Raw genomic sequence first — 20,321 nt, forward strand, 5'->3', positions numbered from 1 at the left:
TTTTAACAAAATATTTATTTTTTTACATAAATAAGTAAAGCCAATTATGTATGTTTTAATACATATTTGTTTAATTTTTCATTTTTGTTTTTTGACATTTGTTAAGACCACCTTGTATGAATTCGCCTTGATCAACGCGTTTCATTCAGATCACATTCACAAAATTGCAATTATTTCAAATAAAGCGTTCAAAAATGTAGAATTTAATATCGTTCCCTTAATAAAACAATAGTGTATAATTTGTTTGCCATTTCGAAATAATTGAGTTTAAAATTTTTGTGTTAGTAGACATCTGGAACAAAAGTAATATTTCAATTGATCTTTTGACCCACTTTGTGGAAGTAGAATTTAACCAAATTTTGACCACATATAGAATCAGTTATGTAGATTCTTATTATGCTGGTGTATATGCTCATACACTATTGTTTTATTGAGGGCACGATATGACGGTCGTCTCTACGATATGTCCTCAAGCCATTTATAATAAATAGCAAACATTTCTGACACTCGCACTATGGTCGCATTCATGCATTTACACGGTAAAAGTACTTTGTAATCAAGCCTATCGTCCAACCAATTTGATCGTCTAATGGTCCTTTTAATATACATACATACATAGTACATACTTTTATTTATATAAAAATTCATACTTTTCTGTTCGTATATGAACTGTAATATTAAAAATAATAATGTAATTATCTGCCGTCTTGACGTTTAATTTTAACTATCCCAATTGTACACAAAATTTTTGTCAGATCTTCATACAGTTTTAACATCAACCAACCAACCAACCATTCATACGTAGTATCCATTTAATAAACAGGCGAGGTTTTAAAGCAATTACAATTATATTCTTCCATGGAGCTTTTTTTAGTTTTAAACTTGAGTTTTTAATTACATGATTTATAATTAAGAAAGATACATATGTACATATGTGACACGCAATACTGTTTTTTATTATTTTTTAATATTACACATACATTCGTTTTTCGCCATTACAATCACCATCATGATCCTTGCCACCGTCAATAAAAGGAGACAAAATGCATTATTATTGTATTAAAAAAAAAACTGTGGTTTTATTAGGTATTAATTATATATTTTGAAAACATAAATTAATTAATACATACTTATTTATGTACGTACTACCAATTGTTTGTGAGTTTTGCAGAATATTAAAACAAATGTGTATTAATGATTTGACCACTGAATAGATGTCGTTTAAAAATCAGAATTAGTTCAAACGTAATTATTTATATATGTATGTTACATAAAAGTCTAATCGAAATAGAAACATATTTATTGGGGTTGTATAGAATCCAATCATTGTCAGAATCGGTTTTGAAAACGACAGAAAAAGTACTTTGGCCTTGTGAAATCGAGAGTTATTGGTTTTATATGCGATCTAGAATTAAATTCTTTATCGATTAAACAAAAAAATACATAGAAATTTATAAGATAAATGTGCCATTTTTGTCGTTTTCAAAACCGATTCCGACAATGATTGGATTCTATGACAACCAAGTATATTTATGCTTTGTTGAACAAAAAATAGATAGTTTCCGTGCCTAAAAACCGTAATTTTGAGCGACTTTCGATTCTACACTTTGTGAATTCACCAAGAATCCATTAGGGTGAGCGATTTTAAAAAATAGTTTATATGAATATTTGAAAAATCCCAAACCATTAATTAATATTGATAAATACAGATGTAGGTCATTGGAAATTTCATTAGAAATTAACATCTACATTTAGGATCACAACAAACTGATGGGTAAATTCAGATTTGAACAAACGTACATACATACATACATATGTCTTTAGCTGTTTTAGTTTTATATAAAATATTGCTCAAAATCACAGTTTTTATAAAACTGGGGAAGGAGTTTGAATTTTAAATAAATAATAGTTTTTATGTATATGTAATTTAATATTCAATTCTGATCAAATATTCAACTCATTAACGGCTAATAATTTTAAGTACATTTTTCTCGTATTCTTTATTTTTTTGATCACGGGTGGCACGTACTAATTAGGCCTTAATATTTCACTGCAGTTACTTAACGCTTTGCAATTTTTAATTATTAAATTATTAATGATTATTATAAAACTGAATTATCTTTCATGTCAGGTAGTAAAATAATAATGTATGTAAAATGCTTTGAAGGTGATAAAAATAATGGGAACAAAGTATGTACTTTCTTTAACAAATTAGATAAATGGTGGCATTTTTGATAAGGTGAACACAGTTAAAGCATACACGAATTACACTGTGTTACAAAAGTGAATGAAAATAATATGCAGGTGTTACCATATAGCAATTATGTTTTGTTGGAGTCCTATGGTACGGAAATACTTATAGCTTTTCTTTACAAAAATTAAAGGTTTGTTGTTTTACTTTCTCATGAATTAGATTTTTGACAATAGACTTAGGTTTTTGGCTCTCAGTTACCTATCTAGTGGTCATCTATGCTATGTAGTATTCGAGAGTGAAAATATCAAAAAAAAAAACTGGTTTCATTACTTTGATGTTTAAATAACAACTGAATTTTTATTTTTTCCAAAATGGAAGCTATTTTGTACATAGTTTAAGAAAAATTACCCAAGCCTAGGTTAGGTCATGGCACACTGTGGTAAATCACAAATCTAGCTGGACAAAATTAAAAAAAAAGAAATGTCGGAAAACATTCCATCTGATCGTTTAATGAGCCGGATAGTTCCGGTGTAAAACTATATTTGAGTTAATCTTCCAAGTATTCACTTTAAGTTAAATCAAAAACATCTTGCACATTCTTGCGACCGCCATACATTTTTTCACTTCTTCAGTATGACCTCCACTCTTTCACGATTTTGAAGAATGGGTAAAAACTCCCAAAAAAAGTGGTTTTTTATAATCGTTTATATATTTGAAAGAGTAATCAGAATACGTTGAAATTTTTACAGTAGATAGATATTGATGTTGTTAGTTGATTTCTTGCAAAAAGTGAATGTTTAAAAATTTTGAGTTAATACAGTATTGTTGAACGAGTGCGATATAATTCATAAATGAGAAGTGAACCCAACGTGATTTATTAATTTTGTCCAGTTAGATTTGCGATGTACCACAAAATAATATTTTATAGGGACAACCAGAATAAATCGTCAACAACTTTGCCCAGTTGGCCACGTTTTCAAGATATCCTCAATGATAGGTGCAAGACAATGTACATATATATGTAGACGACATATGAGGGTCAGCAAGGACAAATCGCCAAAGGCTTTTTCAAACAAATGTAGCGAAAATCGTGGACGACTAAAAGAATGACAATGTCGCTCAGTTTGTCGTTTACACAATAACAATGAAAAGTTCTGCTAAAATTTGACAGAAGACCATATTCAAGACAATGTCGCTCATCTTGTCGAGTAACAGTGTTAGATATATGACAACATTCAAGACTTTTGTCGCTCATCAATTGTGTTTGATATAAAACATGCATTGCATAAATAAGCCAATTGGGACTGGCGCGATATTTATAAAAACATACAAAAAACTTATGATTTTGCGAAGTTGTAACCTAATAATTGAATTACTATATGAGAAACCCTGCATAATTTGTGTGTAGCACATTTAAAAACAATATCCCGGATTACTCCATGTAAGTAAATGTTAAATTAATGCATATGTAATTAAAAACTGTTGAATATTTTTTGAATGTAATGAATAAAATATAAAATGAAACAAATTACCTTGAAAGCTCGAAAATAAAGAATTCTAAGTGAAGTTTGAAATACATTTAAGCTAATGCTATTTTTGGAAAATCATTCATTCCTGTTGCATGTTTTTTTTATGTTACATTTACATGTAAACATGTAGTATGGATCGATATCATGGTAAATCATGGCCTTTAAATACATGATTTAGCGAAGAGACATACAATTTGAGTTGTTTGAATGTAAAATTAATGAATTGATTGAACGTTTAGCCGAGATTATTGGCCTGAATGTGCGTTTGATAGGTTCGATGATAATTACCTGTTGTAGCATCAGTATGTAAGAGTTTTGGTGGTGATTTGTTTGGTTGTTGTTGGAATGATGGTTTTACGTGCTTCTCAAACAATGGGGATATCATTGGGGATTGACTGTTAGTCGAAACAGAGTGGTGATGTTGTTTTTCCAACTGTTTTTCGGTAAGAACACGATCGTAGAAGGTCGATGTTACAGTTGTATGTCGAATTTCTAATTTGGCTGGTGTGTAGACAGGTGTGTTTGTGGTTGGGAGAATAGTTTGTCGGAATGGTGATATAGGCCTGTCCAAATGATGACTCTTAAATGGTTCGGGAGTTGTTGCATCTGCGGTAAGAGTGCGTTGTGGTGTTGTGTTGACGTTGTTTGAGGTATTTGAGTTGTCATGAGATATTAAGTTGTCGATTGAGCTGAATGTCGGATGTCGTAAGGTTTCTTCTAATTCGTGTTCAACATCGTTTGGAATTAGTTGGCTATCTACTTTATGAAACTTAGTTAAACTACTATGACTAGTGTGGCTTAATATGCTATGACTATAATTATTATTATTTGGCAATAGATTATCACGTCTTACCCTACTTTCATGCTCTTCTCGATCTTCGTCGCGTCGACGTCTAGGAGAAGGCTCACGCCGGAGGTCCCTGTTGGAACGGTACTGGAGTGGGCTTGACGACCGCAAGGGGCTTGATGATCGTATTGAATCTGCTGATCCCATTGAACGTGAGAAGGCCGGGCTATGATCTGAGATTCGTATGGATGGTCCAATCTCACGTGATCGCGATGTTGATCGGCCCAGATTGCGCGATGTGAGATCTTCGAGGGAAGATTTTTTGTGAGCAAAATATGTGGAATCCGAGAAAAGAGCATCAATATACTGCTGACACCTTTCTTTTCGATAAGGCTTTTCCTCACACAGGCTGTCGATAGACTTGATAGTGTTTTGAATAGATGTTAGTTGATCATTTATATTTTCTCCAGTACGCAGTGGTACTCCAGTGTGTGTTCCCTTTCGTCGAAGAGGCGATGTTTCCTAAAACAATGCAATATTAATATTATTTTTTTTAATTATGAAGTTTGGTTAACTAAGTAAGAGTGTGTTACCCTCATTAAACGAATTCCCATGACACCTAGGCCCTCTTGAACTGTTGCCGTCTGCTGATATCCTTTACTAGTGCTTTGGGAATCTGCAATAGTCTTCTTAAGAATATGATAAATTATTTTAGAATTTTCTTCCAATATTTGTGCTACATCATTGCTAACCATGGATTCATTATCCTTTTTAGCCAAAGATTGCGATTGTTCTTCCTTACGAAAGCGGATAGTTTTGGGAGCAACTGAATTAACACTAGAGATTTGTTTGGTGGCTAAACTTTGTACTTTAGTATGTTCAGATTCACAGGATTTCGTTGACGATTTAAATTCGTCAAAAGACAGTGATGGAGAGACAACATCTTTAAGTTTCTGATTGAATTGCTGAAAGTTTTTCTGCATTTTGAAATTAAAACACTGTTCTTTTTCCAATGCTTCTAAACGTGCCTCCAGTTCTTCAGCCGTTGGAAGTTCTCGTTCTGTAGGACTTGCTGTCATTGCTTCCAGAATATGTGTGTTTGGTTTGGACTTATTTTGTTGACTTTTAGCTGGAGGAGATTGTGAACGCGATTTGCGTGATGGTGGCGAGGGTGAGTATCGATTTTCTTCCATCATACGGATACGGTGTTCCAACTCACCAGTTGTAGGTATGTCACTGTCATCTGGGCTTGGATCAAGAAGCATTTCCAAAGGATGTATTGGTTGCTTTTTGTTAAGATTTTGTTTTGACTTTGATCGCTTTAAATCAAGAGAACGATAACGGTATTCAAGATTACCTGTAGAAGGTATTGGTTCTGTAAGCCTATTCGGAGAAGTGTGCTTAATCACACATTTCTGATCGACATGTACTTCGTTGGAGCACTCCCTTCGGTCTTGAAGTTTTTCGAATGGCATTTCATCTACATCTTTTCCTTCGCACAACTCTAGAAACCTGTTCAAATCTTTTTCATGGGATAACGAGTATTGTAATTTTATTTTGCGCTCAATTTCTATTAGGCGCTGCTCTACATCGATCTTTTCAACGTCTTCAAGAAGCTTTATTTGACGCTCTAATGACCGAAACCTTGCTTCAAGTTCCTTAGTCGATGGCAAATAAACTGTTCTTTTCTTTAAGTGGTATTTTATGGGATCGTTTCCCCAATCGAATTCCTCCTCCTTCTTGCTGCTTTGTGTTGTTGTTTGTGTGAGCTTATCATTTTGTCCAATTTGATTTGGTTCACATTTCGAAAATGCCTCTATTTCTTTTGCTAAATCTGACATTGCTTTTGTTGTCTCTATTACCTGATGGCTTGCTTCGTCTAATTTGGCCTTTGCTTTTTTTTCATCAGTTTTCTCTTGGCCTCGATCGTTAAGCTGCTTTTCAAGAGCTTGGAAAAGGTCCTCTAGTTCTTCAGTATTTGCCCGAGTAAGCCGACGCACTTTTACTGCTTTCGGCTCATTGTCTAATAATAAAACTAACGTCTTTTTGTTCACTTCTACCGGTACAAATTGTGTGGAAATGTTAACATTTGATGAATCAGTTAAACAATTAATTTTTCCACTTTCAGACGTCTTTGTGTTTTTTGAATTATCATAATTTTCAATGCTTTCACTCTTATTTAGCTCGCATGGCTTAGTTTCAGTATCTTTGTTCGATTGCGCCTCAGAGGGCGAATTGTATTGAACTGGATCATCGCTATCATTTCTTTCATTATCTTGAGATTTAGTTTCTAGAGCCTTTTCTTTTAAATTATTTTGTGTTACATCTGTTACATTGCCTATTTTGACAGATTGATCTTCGGATTCAGTTACATGTTTATTTTCTTTATTATTTTGATTTTCAACGGTGTCTTTTTCTGTAAGCACGTCTCCTTGTGGCAACGGAGACTGATTTTGAGAAATTGTATCTTCATCATCATCAGATATTTTTGATGTTACAGACTTAATTTGTTCTTTATGTTCATTTGTAGTATTGACTTGGCACAAATGATTCTCTTTATCTCTACGTTCGACGGTTTGGATATCGGATTCCACCCATTTTGATCCTTCTATGTTATTTTCTTTCTGAATATTCTCAGTAGTATTCGTGATAAGTCTAGATTGACCATCAGTTAAAGGTACTACACTATTTATATTGGATTGAGAAATTTCTTGTACAACTTTTTGTGGAGTTTCATCTTGATCAGTAATTTCATGTTTCTCTTCAAGATGATCACCCTTTTTTACAATTACATCGGTCTTGTCAGTCACACTGAATCCTGTGTGATCTTTTTCTTTAACATTTTCCTTAACATCAACTGCAACGTTCTCAAAGGATTCGGGCTCTTGCGACGATTTCAGTTGTTGTTCTAAGTATTGCAGTCGTCTGTCTAGATCATCAGTCTTGATAATATCTGAACTTTTTTTATTGCCAATATCATCTTTATTGAGAGTCATTTGAATATTTATGCTAATATTGATTGGATTTTGGTGATCAATATCTCCAACTTCGCCATAAGAAGAATATCGAACCAATTCCTTTCCCGTTACAGCAACCGTATCCGTGGCCATCTCTATTTGCGAAACATCAACGTTAGGTTCACTTGTGTTTTTCTCTTTGACATTTGTACACTCGATATCCATCGAGAGTGTTCTATTGTCGTTTAAACGTTTTTCTAATTCTTGCACACGGTACTCGAGGCTGTCACTTAATGGTACATGAATGAGTGGTGTTTTATGCTTATTATTATTACCTTTCGATGCTACTTCGGAATCACTTGAACGACGTTGCATGCACACCGTTTTGCTTAGTTGTTCTTCCAAGAACTGCAAACGATTCTCAAGGTCGGCTCTTGAGGGTAAATCGGAAAAACGACGAACCATTTTTCGATTAGCTGTGTTCATAGGTTCGTATTTTCCCGACCTGCGATAAGCGGAGGTCGCATGTGATTCCAAGGTTTCATCGTTGAAACTTTGACTTGGTAAAAGGGAGCTTTGAGCAGGCGGACGCCGACTAGAAGAAATTTGAGTTGGCTTCACAATCTCATCTGGCATGGGTTTAATTTTAATTTTAAGCTCTTCAATAACAGCCATCTTTTTTTGAACACTGCTATCTATATCAGTGCTTGCAGAATGCTCTTTTATTTTGGCTTGTAATTCCTCAATAAGTCGAACTTTTATTTGATTCGCATTCTTGGCTAAACTACTATTCGTTTCTTTTTCCCCTGAAATTTCCTCTACTTTTTTAGAAGTTGTCGGATGTTTTACATCTGTCTCATTTTCATCAGATGTTTGAGTTTCATTTTCGATGGTGTTAGCATTGTTTGTAGTTGTATCAATCACAGCTTCTTTAACCAATGACTTTTCATTTTCATTTTCTATTTCGTAATTTGTATCTGAGTGTACTTCAGTGTTATTTTCATTATTTTCCTCAGATTCATGTTGTTCTTTTTCCGGTGATGAAGTTGGTTTTGTTGCTTCATTGGTTGACTTGTTTAAGTCCAACTGATCGTTTTTATTTTGAAGTTTTTCAAATCGTTTTTCTAAGGTTTCCGTTGATGGAGGAGAGTGTTTAATAAATGAGCTTTTTGTTTCATTTTGATTTTGTAGTTTTTCAAAACGTTCTTCTAGATTTTCTATTGATGGTGGCGAGTGCTTGCTTGGTGACTGTAAAGAAGTATCTTTTTTATTTAAATTAGTAGGAGATTCTGTTACTGGTACGATTTTTTGCGACTGTGGTTCCTCGGAATGCCCATCCTTATGTAATGTTCTAGTCTCAAAATGTCTAGAGCTCATCCGTCGTTTCAAAACTTCATATCTTTTCTCCAGGTCTTCAGTAGAAGGAGGCTCGGATAATCGTCGTTTTATATTCTTCTCAGATAATAGTTTGAATTTAGTTAAATCCGTCTTAAGATCTGTGTTACTAGGAGCAATTACACTTTCACTTAATGTTTCATTAGCTACTTGTTTATTAGTCTCTTCACCTTGAGCATTAGTTCGTGCTTCACATGATTCATTCTTTGCTGAGCTCATTTGTTCTTCCAAAGCAGAAAATCGTTTTTCTAATTCCTCCGTAGTGGGGGGAGATGTCCGATTTGGTTTACTTTTAAGACCTTCGTGCGTATCTTTAATTGGTTCTGGATCCTTTTCTGAATTAGGTATTCGAATATTTTCCTTAGCTTCATCTTCGATTTCTTCAGAAACATTTGCAGTTTTGTTTGTGTTTGTTTCAATTTCATCAATAGACTTTTTAGGAGACGTTTCTACTGGTGTGTTGGTAGCATCTTTAATGATAATATCATTCGTATCTAAATCTACATTGTCGTCAGGTGGTTCTTTTTTACTTTGTAATGAGTTTTTCTTTGTGGTTGTACCATTGGAACTATGCTCGATAGTAGTTTGTTTGGCATTAATGTCGCAGCCTGTATCAACCCCTTCAATATCAATTGATGCTGGAGATTTTTTTTCAAAATCTGAATTTTCGTCCAATATATTTTCTGCTTCTGTTTTGTCGCTGTCATCATTGTGATCATTCTGTTTTCTTTTATGCCCAGCTGTTTTATCATTGGGGGAAGTCCGTTTAATATTATCATTATCAGAGGAAGTTTTCATATTTGATTGTTTGTCTGTATTTTCAGAGTCACATGGCGACTTCATAGTTTCATTTCGATCTCTAAGTAACTGTTGATGTATGTTTTTAAAACGTTCTTCCAAATCAGCAGTTGACGGTATTTTTCTGTCTGTACAAGTTTCGTTTTCCTGCGGTAGTGTTTCATTATTAACAAAGTAATTAAATGGATCATTGCTGGGTTTTATAATATAACTTTGATTAGATTGTTTATAACTATCTACATGCAACTCATTACCGGTTGACAACCGTTTGTATTTTGAACAGACTTCCATGCTGAGTCGTTTTTCAAGCGCCTGATATCTCTTTTCAATATCCATTGTTGATGATCGCGTTAAAGTAAGTCGCCTGGGATCTCTTCTTTTCTCAGCGCTTCCTTTTGGTTTTTTAAATAAATGTTCATTTGTGATATCGATATATTCCTTTTTTAATGGAATGGAATCCCTGATGTCACATGAGTGAAACGTTGTTGATATTTCACTTTTTGCTTCTTCAATACAAGCGGCGGACGATTTTTCTGAATAGTCAACAAGAAGATCCATACACCTGATATTTTTGGAGCTGTTTAAACTTTTGTCATTTGCATAAAGATGTGATCCTGATTCTTCATTTGATTCATTATCCTCAATTTTAAAAGCTTCTCGTACGTTTTCGTCCTCATTGAGTGAATATAAGAGATCAAGTTTTGTTGGTCGCTCTGATGAGCTATTGACTCTTTCAAAATATTCGTTAGTAACACCTTCATTACTAATGTCGAAAGTTTTAATTTGATCTTCTTTGTCGACATTACTACCCAGCAAATTTGTTGACTCCATAAATGTATTTTTTTCTTCAGAACTTGTGGTCTTCGGCTTTACGAACGAGTTTGCATCATTTATGTTTGGTATTGTTTTAGAAACGGGTTGAGCAGAATGTTCTATGTTCGCCACAACTAAGTCACCAACAATGGGTGAATAGATCTCAGATTTCCAATTTAAATGTATGATTTGGTTTGGATTTGTTTGTTTTCTTTCTGTTGAACTGTCATTCTCCGTCTTCAATATAGTGTCGTCTGTTCCTTTTTGATAGTCTTGTTCAGGATTTTCATCTGCACTATTATTTGGAGAGTCTATGGTCATTAATACAAATGGAATCTCGCTATTAGAAGGTGCCCACGATTTAGGTCTTGCCTTTTGGGAGCTCTCTTTAAGATGTGCCGACTGGTTTCGTGCATTCTTAAGTGCATTCTTTTTTGGTTTTAATAGGGATTTGCTAGAAGATTTTTGATTAATTTCAATATGTAATTGCTGTTTTATACCATTTGCTACTGGTTGCAATTCTTCATCACAAAGGCTCGTGTCTGTACTAGAAGCATCTCCCCCTACTTCGGCTTCGTTTTCATCACTCTCCTCGCTGTAAGATGATGAATCGCTTTTTCCTAATTTACCTGTGCGAATTTTTTGTGATTTTAAGCCATCTATGCTTCCAGAAGTAATCATTGCTGCTCGTTCAGCCTTAATTTCTTTCCAACTTAAGCTATCTCGCCTGTGTTTTGTATCTTTTGTATCCCGCCAATGTAATGTTTCTCCTCTTCGAAGCTGTTTTTCTAGCGGTTTTTCATTAAGAACTGCAGGCAGTGAAGGTTTTCTTGCCGGTGGTATTGCACCTGTAGGCGGTCCACTACGTCGTCCCTTATTTGTAAGTATGGCTGGGCGACCAGACAGAAGTTGATTAACTGGCAACGGTACAGTCGGTGCAGCACTCTGTCGGGCAGCTGTCGAACAAGCTGTGGTTAATATAATATGTGCTTGTTTCTGTCTTTCGCGTAGTCTATCGTACTGCTTCTTTAAAAGTGAAATATCAAGCGCAATTCTATCCTTATTTTCGATGGTTTGTTTTGCAACAATATTATTTGTTTGGCCTTGTGAACCTCTACGACCCCAAGGAATTCCCCAAACAGTAGCAACCGCCAAACGTGAATCTTCATCTATATCGGGCTCGTCATCGTCATAGTATAGTCTAGAATAAAGCACCAATTTCATTTGAAAATTAAATACATACTTACATACATGATTGGTCTATACTCACTGCAATCCTTGTTGATTTTGGATAGGGGCAATGTTATACAGATGCTTATCACGCAACTTCTGTATATCTGCGATAGGTCCCAACTGAACAACCTTCTCGATCAGACCGTTTGAGTCAATCAAATGTCCGTTCAAAAGTTCACTTGAAAACGAACCCATTTTCCCATAGAAGTCGTCTGCACTGCGAGCGCTAAGAACTCTCCTAAAATTTTATAAAAAAATATTTCATGTATAACCATGAGTAGTACACTCATCCCGTTTTATACTCTTACTCTTCGAGTAAACTCCAAAGTGCAAGGGCAGTCCGTAGAAGCACGTCACTTCCTTCAATTAGAACCAAGTCCCAAACCCGAAGAACGCAACTCATTGGCAAGCATGTACAGAACATTGTCAAAAACCATTGCATCGTGAAGACATTCGTTAATGGCGGTTCGTAGGCATTTTCGATAGGACCCTGTAATTTCTGGAGATGCTTGGCCAAACGGGGAAGTTTGGTTTGCATAAGCTCCCGAAATACAGCCATGTCTGCCTGTAGGCCACCCATGGACCCACAAAAATAACCAGCAGGTAATATACCCTCGACTAGATAGATCATAACCTTGATTGATTCTGATTCGTCTTTGTCCATAACTTGTAGAATAAGAGCACCCAACATGTTAAAACCCTGCATTAAACAAAAAACAAATTGATATTCAATAATAATGATTGGGCAGTTAAACGTATAATGAATTAAATCCAATTAATATTCAACCTGACAATATCCAACTTCAGGATTGTATCGTGCATAACCCAAAAGTATTTTCTTAAGTTTGGCTTGATTTAAATCTCCAGCTGGTCCAGTGCACAAAGTAGATCCGGTGCGATGTAGATCCTAAAATCATTTAAATAAGATGTCGTAACATTTGTGAAGAAATTCCGCATACATATTTCAATACAATATACATATTTCAGTACATTTAATAAAACTGTGTTACAAAATTGCACATTTTCTATACACTTGAAAATCGACTTTATGTAGTAGTGCTGGCAAACATATTTTTGGATATTCGACAAAATTTCTCTTTTAACCAATAAATAAAACAATATAATCCAGGTAATATACACACATACATAAATTATCATAGGTATGTGAAAATAATTTTTCAATTTAAGTTGAAAGTATTTATTTCGTTGCATCGCGATTCTTGTCCTGTGGTTCATTCCAAGAAACTTTGAAGAATGAAACTATAGCTCAGGAATTTAGTACCCAAATGAAAATTATTGAATAGTATCGATTAATCAAAAATCGTAACAGCACTTTTATATACATACATATGTAGGTTGTAGGCCTTGTTGAGGACCATGAGAGTTTTTAAAAGTTCTAAGGTTAGTTCGTGCACGACAGATTTATAGACGATTTATAATTTTCAAACTGGTTTATAAAGAAGAACAGTTATAAAAAAAAAATAATTCATTGAAAATTAATATTTTTGGTTTGTTTTAATAACTTTTTTGAATAGTCGACTTTGAAGTGTATATATTTTCGCTGTGACACAGTGATTCCATTGGATAATTATTTCAATGAAGATATTGTAATACATACCTTAACAATTTGAATTCCCAATTCTTCGTCATCCTCCCGCCATTTTTCGCAAAAACATTTTTCTTCCTCTTTAGTCCAATCGACATTTTTAGATTTCAAATATTTATCCGCCAGTGAGAGCCACAACTTTAGAATATTATCATGGTTAATTCTATATACATACAATGTATTATGTACATTAGGATGGCCCAAACAAATGTTGTGAATGTTCCCAACTAAAATAAAAGTTAAATTCATTCTAAGATTTGAGCTGAGTTCAGGATTTGGTGAACTGGATCAAAGGATAAAAAAGTCCTTTTTAAGGTTTTTATGATTTTTTTTCACATTTCTCGCAAATGAAATATTAAATATTGGTATCATGTGAAAGGCCTTTGAAATGCGCTTTCAATGTCGTATCTGATGTTATCGTATAAGCCCAAAAATATTTTAACTTTTGTAATTTGTTGCAAAAATTTTAAGTTTGTAAAATTTTTAAATATACATATTTAAAATAGTTAATTAGTTTAACCCTCGCTTTACCAAATGTTCTTTATGTACATGGTTTACCAATACCCACCCGGGTGGTACTGCACTTCTACATATGTAAAATCGAAAAAACCTTATAAAAAGTTTCAAATGTTTTTATTAAATTATATAGAACTCTAAACTTTGTTCAGTGAGTCTAAATTTTATTTAAATCGAAACAAAATGAAAAAATTATTAAACTAATAAAAACCAAAAGGTCACCGGGTGGGTATTGGTAAAGCGAAGGTTAAATTACTTTATTTGAATTTTAATTACGCAATGACATCGCAACAACATAAATAAATAAATGACAACATTTAACTAACATCAGATTGGGGAGAAAATAAGTTTTGAAAATTTCAATTAAAATTTCAACTATATACGAGGAGCAGCAGAACGAAAGGTACTTTTTCGCATCTTATCAAAAATTGTTTTTTTGGTATTTTTATAATATTTGGAATGAAATCTTCTAGAAATTTCAATGTGTAATTTGTTTATATATTAGATCAAGATTAAAAACATTCATTTAAAATATTGTCGTTAAAAAAACGCATAAAAAACATACTTTTTAATTTTGTTTTGATCAAAATGTACAAAAGGTTATTTTTCCAATATTAAATTGGTTTTATATCAAACATCCTTAACATTTAATGTGATGACTTATGGCAGTTAAATGTATCTATTGAAAAGCAAGAAACTTGTTACCATTTCCAGGTTCATGCAGTTTTTTAAGGGGGCGAAATAAATAAAACTCAATTTCCCAAAAATTTTAAATGTGCGAAAAAGTACCTTTTGTTCTGCGGCTCCTCATACGATTTATAAGGTTTCTATAAGTTTATAAGGTATTAAACTAATTCTAATTACTTTATAAAAAATTACAATACTTTGAATATTTTTAGATTTGGACGAGAATTCAGATATGGCATTGAAAACGGCTATCAAAGATTTGAATATGAAAAAATAACATAAAAACCTTAAACAAAGAACCCTTTTCTTCTTAGATCCAGCTCAAACAAATTAATTTTGAGTAATGGTCTCCTTCTCTGGTAACATCGTCACTTTATTTATCATCCATACAAACGGGGCCACCCTAATGTACATATGTATGTAAGTATGTATATTACCTTACGACGAAATTCAGGTGGAATCCCACCTGGTAACCTCGCCACTAATTTCATAGCATGCAGCCATTGTTTGTAATCAGATGATGTTTCTTCGTCAGTTTGGGAGTCGTTGACATTTTTGATATCTTCTTGTCGTTGCATATTGTCCTGTTCTCTATAAACGATATTGTTGTTGTAATTTTGACAATGGTACTCGGTATTGAGGACGCAGGGTTGGTTACTACTACATTCGTAACCCAAAGTTAAGTTAGATGAAAATATGGCTTTTGGTGGTGGTGGCGGTGGTGAAAGACTAAAACACATTTTTGGACGAGCATCATCTGAATTCGAGCAAATAATTGAGATCAATGACAAGAAGACCAAAAATAAATCGATTATAGAAACAACGATACACAATCGAACATATGTATGTATGATATTTCAGATGTACTGATTACAAATGCCTAAATTCTCTCAGAGACGATATGTTAAAAATTGACATTGCCGTCAATGATTCATTTTAAGAAGCCATTTCGGAAATGTTTGTTTAATTACAAATCATTAATTGGCTAAGCCAGGAGGCGAGTAGGCCATTTCTTTCATATTAGCTCCGAAAAACGCGAAATAAACGAAATAATAATAACACTGTGCATGAAATTGACACTTTTTTTGTCAATTGGGTCGCCCAGCGGCTTAAACTAATTCGGGTACGCTGAATTCAGTGGTGCTAACTGTTTTTTAGGTTAGCTCGTATTTTCGAGATATATACATTTTTTTTGGCTGTATTTTACAATTTGTTATGCCGTTTTAAAAACAAAAAATTCGAAATTATTCTAAAAAATTATTTTTGTTTGTCAATTTATATTTCTAAAACCACTGCGCAGATTAAAACAAGTTTAAGACTTACCTTAAGGTAATTCTCTTGCGGAATTTCGGTTTTTTTAGTTTATTCAATAAGCTAAACCATTTTTGAGTTACTCGAATATATATTGTGAAACCTCCTCCATTTTCGAAATAACTGTACATATGTATATCTCGAAAATACGAGCTAACTTAAAAAAACGGTTGGCACCACTGAATTCAGCATACCCGAATTAGTTTCACTCACCGGCTGCCCCGCTTGACAGTTTTTTCAACTACATTTTGATACCCAACAAAAGGAATAATTTTAGTGACATTTGATTAGGGCCAATTAATATTTCGATCATAGTAAAAAATACCCCAACTCTAAGATCAGATTTCAGATTTTCTTTCTAGGATTAATTAATGATTTGTTAATGACTATTTCAAACATGCAATAACCCGATTTGAAGCATCGTAAAGTATCGCATATCGCTGATAATGGCTTGACAATAGTTCACATACACACAGCCTCAAAAGTGAGTAAAACCATCGATAAATATTGAAAAGTTTCAGTTTAAATCGGACCATAATGATTTTCATGATCTCACTTTTGAGGCTGTGTGTATGCACATATTATTGTCATTTAGTATTCAAAATCGAATTTAATTTATTTCGATGATCATATCGTCTCTGACAATAAAGAGATTTTTGTAATGAAATCAACGTCTTTAAGTAAAATTAATTATTAAATTAAAAAAAAACTTACAGTATCCGTGCAGTATGCAAACTTCATATGTATATAAAATGTTTATTTGTATAATAGAAATTTAAATTTAAAATAGAGAAGAGAAATAATAGAGAACATAAAAAGTAACATATTCAGACGCAATTATAATTAATCCTTTAAAAATCATTTAATTATGTATTAATTATTTACAATAACATACAATATTTACATGAAACCTGACATTAACAAATAGATTTGCTTTGGATGGATCTTATTTGTACCATATTAGCTAAAACTAAATAATTAATTAAAAAAATTAAATTCAATTAAGGCCAATTGGATAACTATAATCCGTGCCGGAAATCGAATAAATGTTGTGAAACTGTGTAAACAATTTAGTTGTAGATACTAAAGAACAAACAAAGATTCATCCAAACCAAATCTACTATTATACAAAATAAAATGTTTGTGAAGGGCTCCTCGTACACCTTTTCTATATAATTTTGACACGCTGATTTTTAACTAAAATCTCCGTTTTCAGCAGATTGGGTAAGGAATTGCAAAATTCATATTTTTCAATTTAATATTTTGTTGTATAATGTTGGTAAAAAATTAATTAGTTCTTAAAAATACATTAACCAACATGAATTTTATGACTGACCCACATCCGATAATAATTTTATAACGGCGGGGCCTAGAGTGACGGACTTATAAAATATTATTTGTTGATCAGAAAAGTTTGGTGTTAAAAATGGGCAAAATCAGTACAACCACAAAAAAATTTCAAAACAAAAAGTCCGTCCGACGTTTGAAATACGAAGAGACCTAGAAAACAGATATTTGTCATAAATACATAGTTATTGCTAATAGCTAACTTATGTATCCAAAAAAGTTTTGGATCAAAATATGTATGTATATGAAAAACTATACATACATATTTCATGAATCTTAGAAGTTGAAATTTATCACTAATATTTTCTAGCAATAGAAAATATAAAACTAATAAAATCTGGTTAACCAGATAAATATTTTATAAAAAATCCACAACAGTCGGTGCCCGAATTATGTAATTATGTTATGGGTAGGTAATACCTACTACATATTTGTATACTATTCGCCACAATTAAAAAACACATTATTTATTACAAAAATATTGAAATATTAACAAAATTTATTCACAATCAATCAAGGTTGGCTATCGTTACCGCTAATCTAGCATTACCGAAATAACTGCAATTATCGTTACCGATATAATCGTGAATATCGTTACCGAATTAATCCAAATTAACCAATTCGATTTTTGTTTAAAACACAACAACAACTATTATAATAGATTAGGACATTATGACAATATTATGACTAATAGCAGACCATGTGAATACCCCAATTGACTTACGATAAAATCGGACATTATGACAATATGACTAATAGCAGACCATGTGAATACCCCAATTGACTTACGATAAAATCGCAAACCCTAGATTTTTAAAGTTAGTAGCAAAAGTAGCCAAAAATAACGATAGGATTGCTAATTTAATTTATTATTCGGTTATATTTGGGACTTGTGTATGTTTTCGTAAGTAACGAATTATTTGAAATGAGTCATAAATTTGTCAAACTTAAACAAAAATCAATCGCAAATTTGGCAATCTAATGGACTTGTCATTTTCGAAAATCATAATCAATATTAAGCAATCGAAAGATATTTGTGTAAGTTAATGTTCAATTAAATCTTATACGAGTATATTTTGTTGTATTTTATTTTATGGATATGTAGTATTTTAAAATAGGTAATAAAATACACAGGTATAAATAAATCTTTGTATAGTTTATAAAAAATCTTAATGAAAACTCTTAAACTTATATCTAAGTAGGTACATGGATTATTATTTATTTATTTATTTATGTATTGTATATTTACCCATATTCCATCTGCTAAACTTTCAAGTGTTAGATCGTGTGAACACTGTTTTATTAGTTTTAATTAGTAATGTGAAATTTGTTTGAAAGTTGACATTTTATTGAATTATATGAACATTTCTTTTATCTTTTTTAAATGAATAACGAATTGTATAGATTTGTAAACAAATTAGTGAGAATAATAAAATCCTTACTTACTATGTACCTATATGTACATATGTATGTATGTATACATACATATGTATGTACGTATGAATTGTATGTATGTACAATGTAATGCAATGTACTATGTATGTTTATAATTGCATGTGTACAAAAAGTATGTCTTTTTATAAAAGCAACCTTGACCCTATTTACATACATACATACGCAATTAAATACATATATATACATATGTATGTATATAGCATATGCATGTATGTATGTATATATTTATTTATTTATATACTGTCATTGATTTATATATGAACAGGTATATATTACTTGTGTACTATATATGTATGTATGTATGTACATACGTATGTATGAATGGTATTTTAATGAACATAAATAATTCATTTTATATAACTCATTTATAAAATAACTTTATTTACGTATGTACGTACATATGTATGTATGTATTTATGTATTTCTTTTATTATTTGTTAACAATTATTTAAGAATTTACAATAAATTCACTTAAAGCGATTTTAATGCCATCGATTTTTACCGTTTACCACAAGCAATTTTTCTGTAAAACTTTATATTTTGATGATTATTTGACTTTTTTTTTTTTTTGCTTCTTAAATAAATAATTTTACATACAAATGTATTTATTTACACATGTATGTATGTATGCATGCATGGTATATCTTTGTATCTGTAGTTATTTTTCACTTGTTCTTATCACTTTACAACAATTTCAAAGGTATTTTAAGTTTTATCGTTTTTGATTTGCATAAAATATCAAGGTTAAACTTGAAAATAAAGTATGACTTGCGATTAATGCAAAAGTTCACTACTATATATTATGTACATATGTATACTATGCATATTTAGTTATATATTATGTAGAATGAACATAATAAATAATATTTATTGTGCGAATATGTATATAATGATTATTGTATGTATGCAAAGAAAAAGGACCTTTAACTATATGTAGTATTTGGTATTTAATATTATTTTACAACGAATTTTATGTTAGCTACCCAAAGAATTAAACTCAACTGAGGAATTTTCACAATTCCACCACACGACCAAGTTTTGACACATTTGACATTTGCGCATTACATCTTGTATATGTTTTTTTAGTAGTCTTGTAATAGACAAAGTCAGCTGTTTAAAGGTGCCATGAAATGTAACAGGAGTGGACAGCTGTATGTAACAATTTGACGGTGAAATTTTAATTAAAAGCTTTTTATTATCAAAAGTGTCTCATCTCTATGTGTCCAAAGAGGTAATATAGAGACGAAACCTAATTGTCAAAAACTTAAGTGGTGAGAATGTATAGTTGCGTCATAAAAATATGGGTGCCCTCAATTAAGTACCAGCTAATAAATTTGTAACTATAAGGGCCATTATTACAACTTGCCTTTATAGTTAAAGTTGCTTAAGCATACCCAAGGCACTCATCGCAAAAATGACAATAAATGCAAATATAACTGATTTTTCATTGCAAAAACTCATATAACATTTGCTAAAAAACTCACATAAATTATTTTAAAAAGCTTTCAAAGTTTTCGTAATGAAATCTCAGTTATATTTGCATTTATTGGCATTTTGCGATGAGTGCCTTGAGGCATGCTTAGTCATTTGAGGGTTAAGGGTACCTTTTTCTATTGCTTAAAGTTACCTTTTACTATAAAGACAAGTTGTAATAATGGCCCTAAATATGATAAATTCCATTTTTTTGTAACAT

The 20,321-nt window shown here is 32.2% G+C and overlaps 2 protein-coding genes across 2 annotated transcripts in view; one reads left to right on the forward strand and one right to left on the reverse strand.

The window, feature by feature from the left end:
* Positions 1-20,321, forward strand: part of LOC135948770 (uncharacterized) — a 96,556-nt gene that overhangs the window by 3,570 nt on the left and 72,665 nt on the right. The gene's annotated exons all lie outside the window — the stretch shown is intronic.
* LOC135954251 (extracellular matrix-binding protein ebh) lies at positions 3,959-15,255 on the reverse strand. Its single transcript, XM_065504335.1, has 8 exons — positions 14,953-15,255; positions 13,325-13,450; positions 12,494-12,613; positions 12,015-12,406; positions 11,744-11,944; positions 5,263-11,674; positions 5,104-5,199; positions 3,959-5,032 (listed from the first exon to the last, which is right to left on the reverse strand). The coding sequence occupies exons 1-8, from the start codon at positions 15,253-15,255 to the stop codon at positions 3,959-3,961; spliced, it is 8,724 nt and encodes a 2,907-aa protein (XP_065360407.1).

The sequence above is a fragment of the Calliphora vicina genome, chromosome 1 (assembly GCF_958450345.1).
Source record: "Calliphora vicina chromosome 1, idCalVici1.1, whole genome shotgun sequence".
Classification (NCBI taxonomy): domain Eukaryota; kingdom Metazoa; phylum Arthropoda; class Insecta; order Diptera; family Calliphoridae; genus Calliphora; species Calliphora vicina.

Excerpts from the sequence above, each read along its gene's own strand:
- LOC135954251 (XM_065504335.1), bottom strand. The coding sequence starts at position 15,255 with ATGTGTTTTAGTCTTTCACCACCGCCACCACCACCAAAAGCCATATTT. Across the intron at positions 12,614-13,324 it reads TGGGAATTCAAATTGTTAAG|GATCTACATCGCACCGGATC; the intron begins GTATGTATTACA and ends AAATGATTTTAG. Across the intron at positions 11,945-12,014 it reads CTTTGGAGTTTACTCGAAGA|GAGAGTTCTTAGCGCTCGCA; the intron begins GTAAGAGTATAA and ends ATAAAATTTTAG.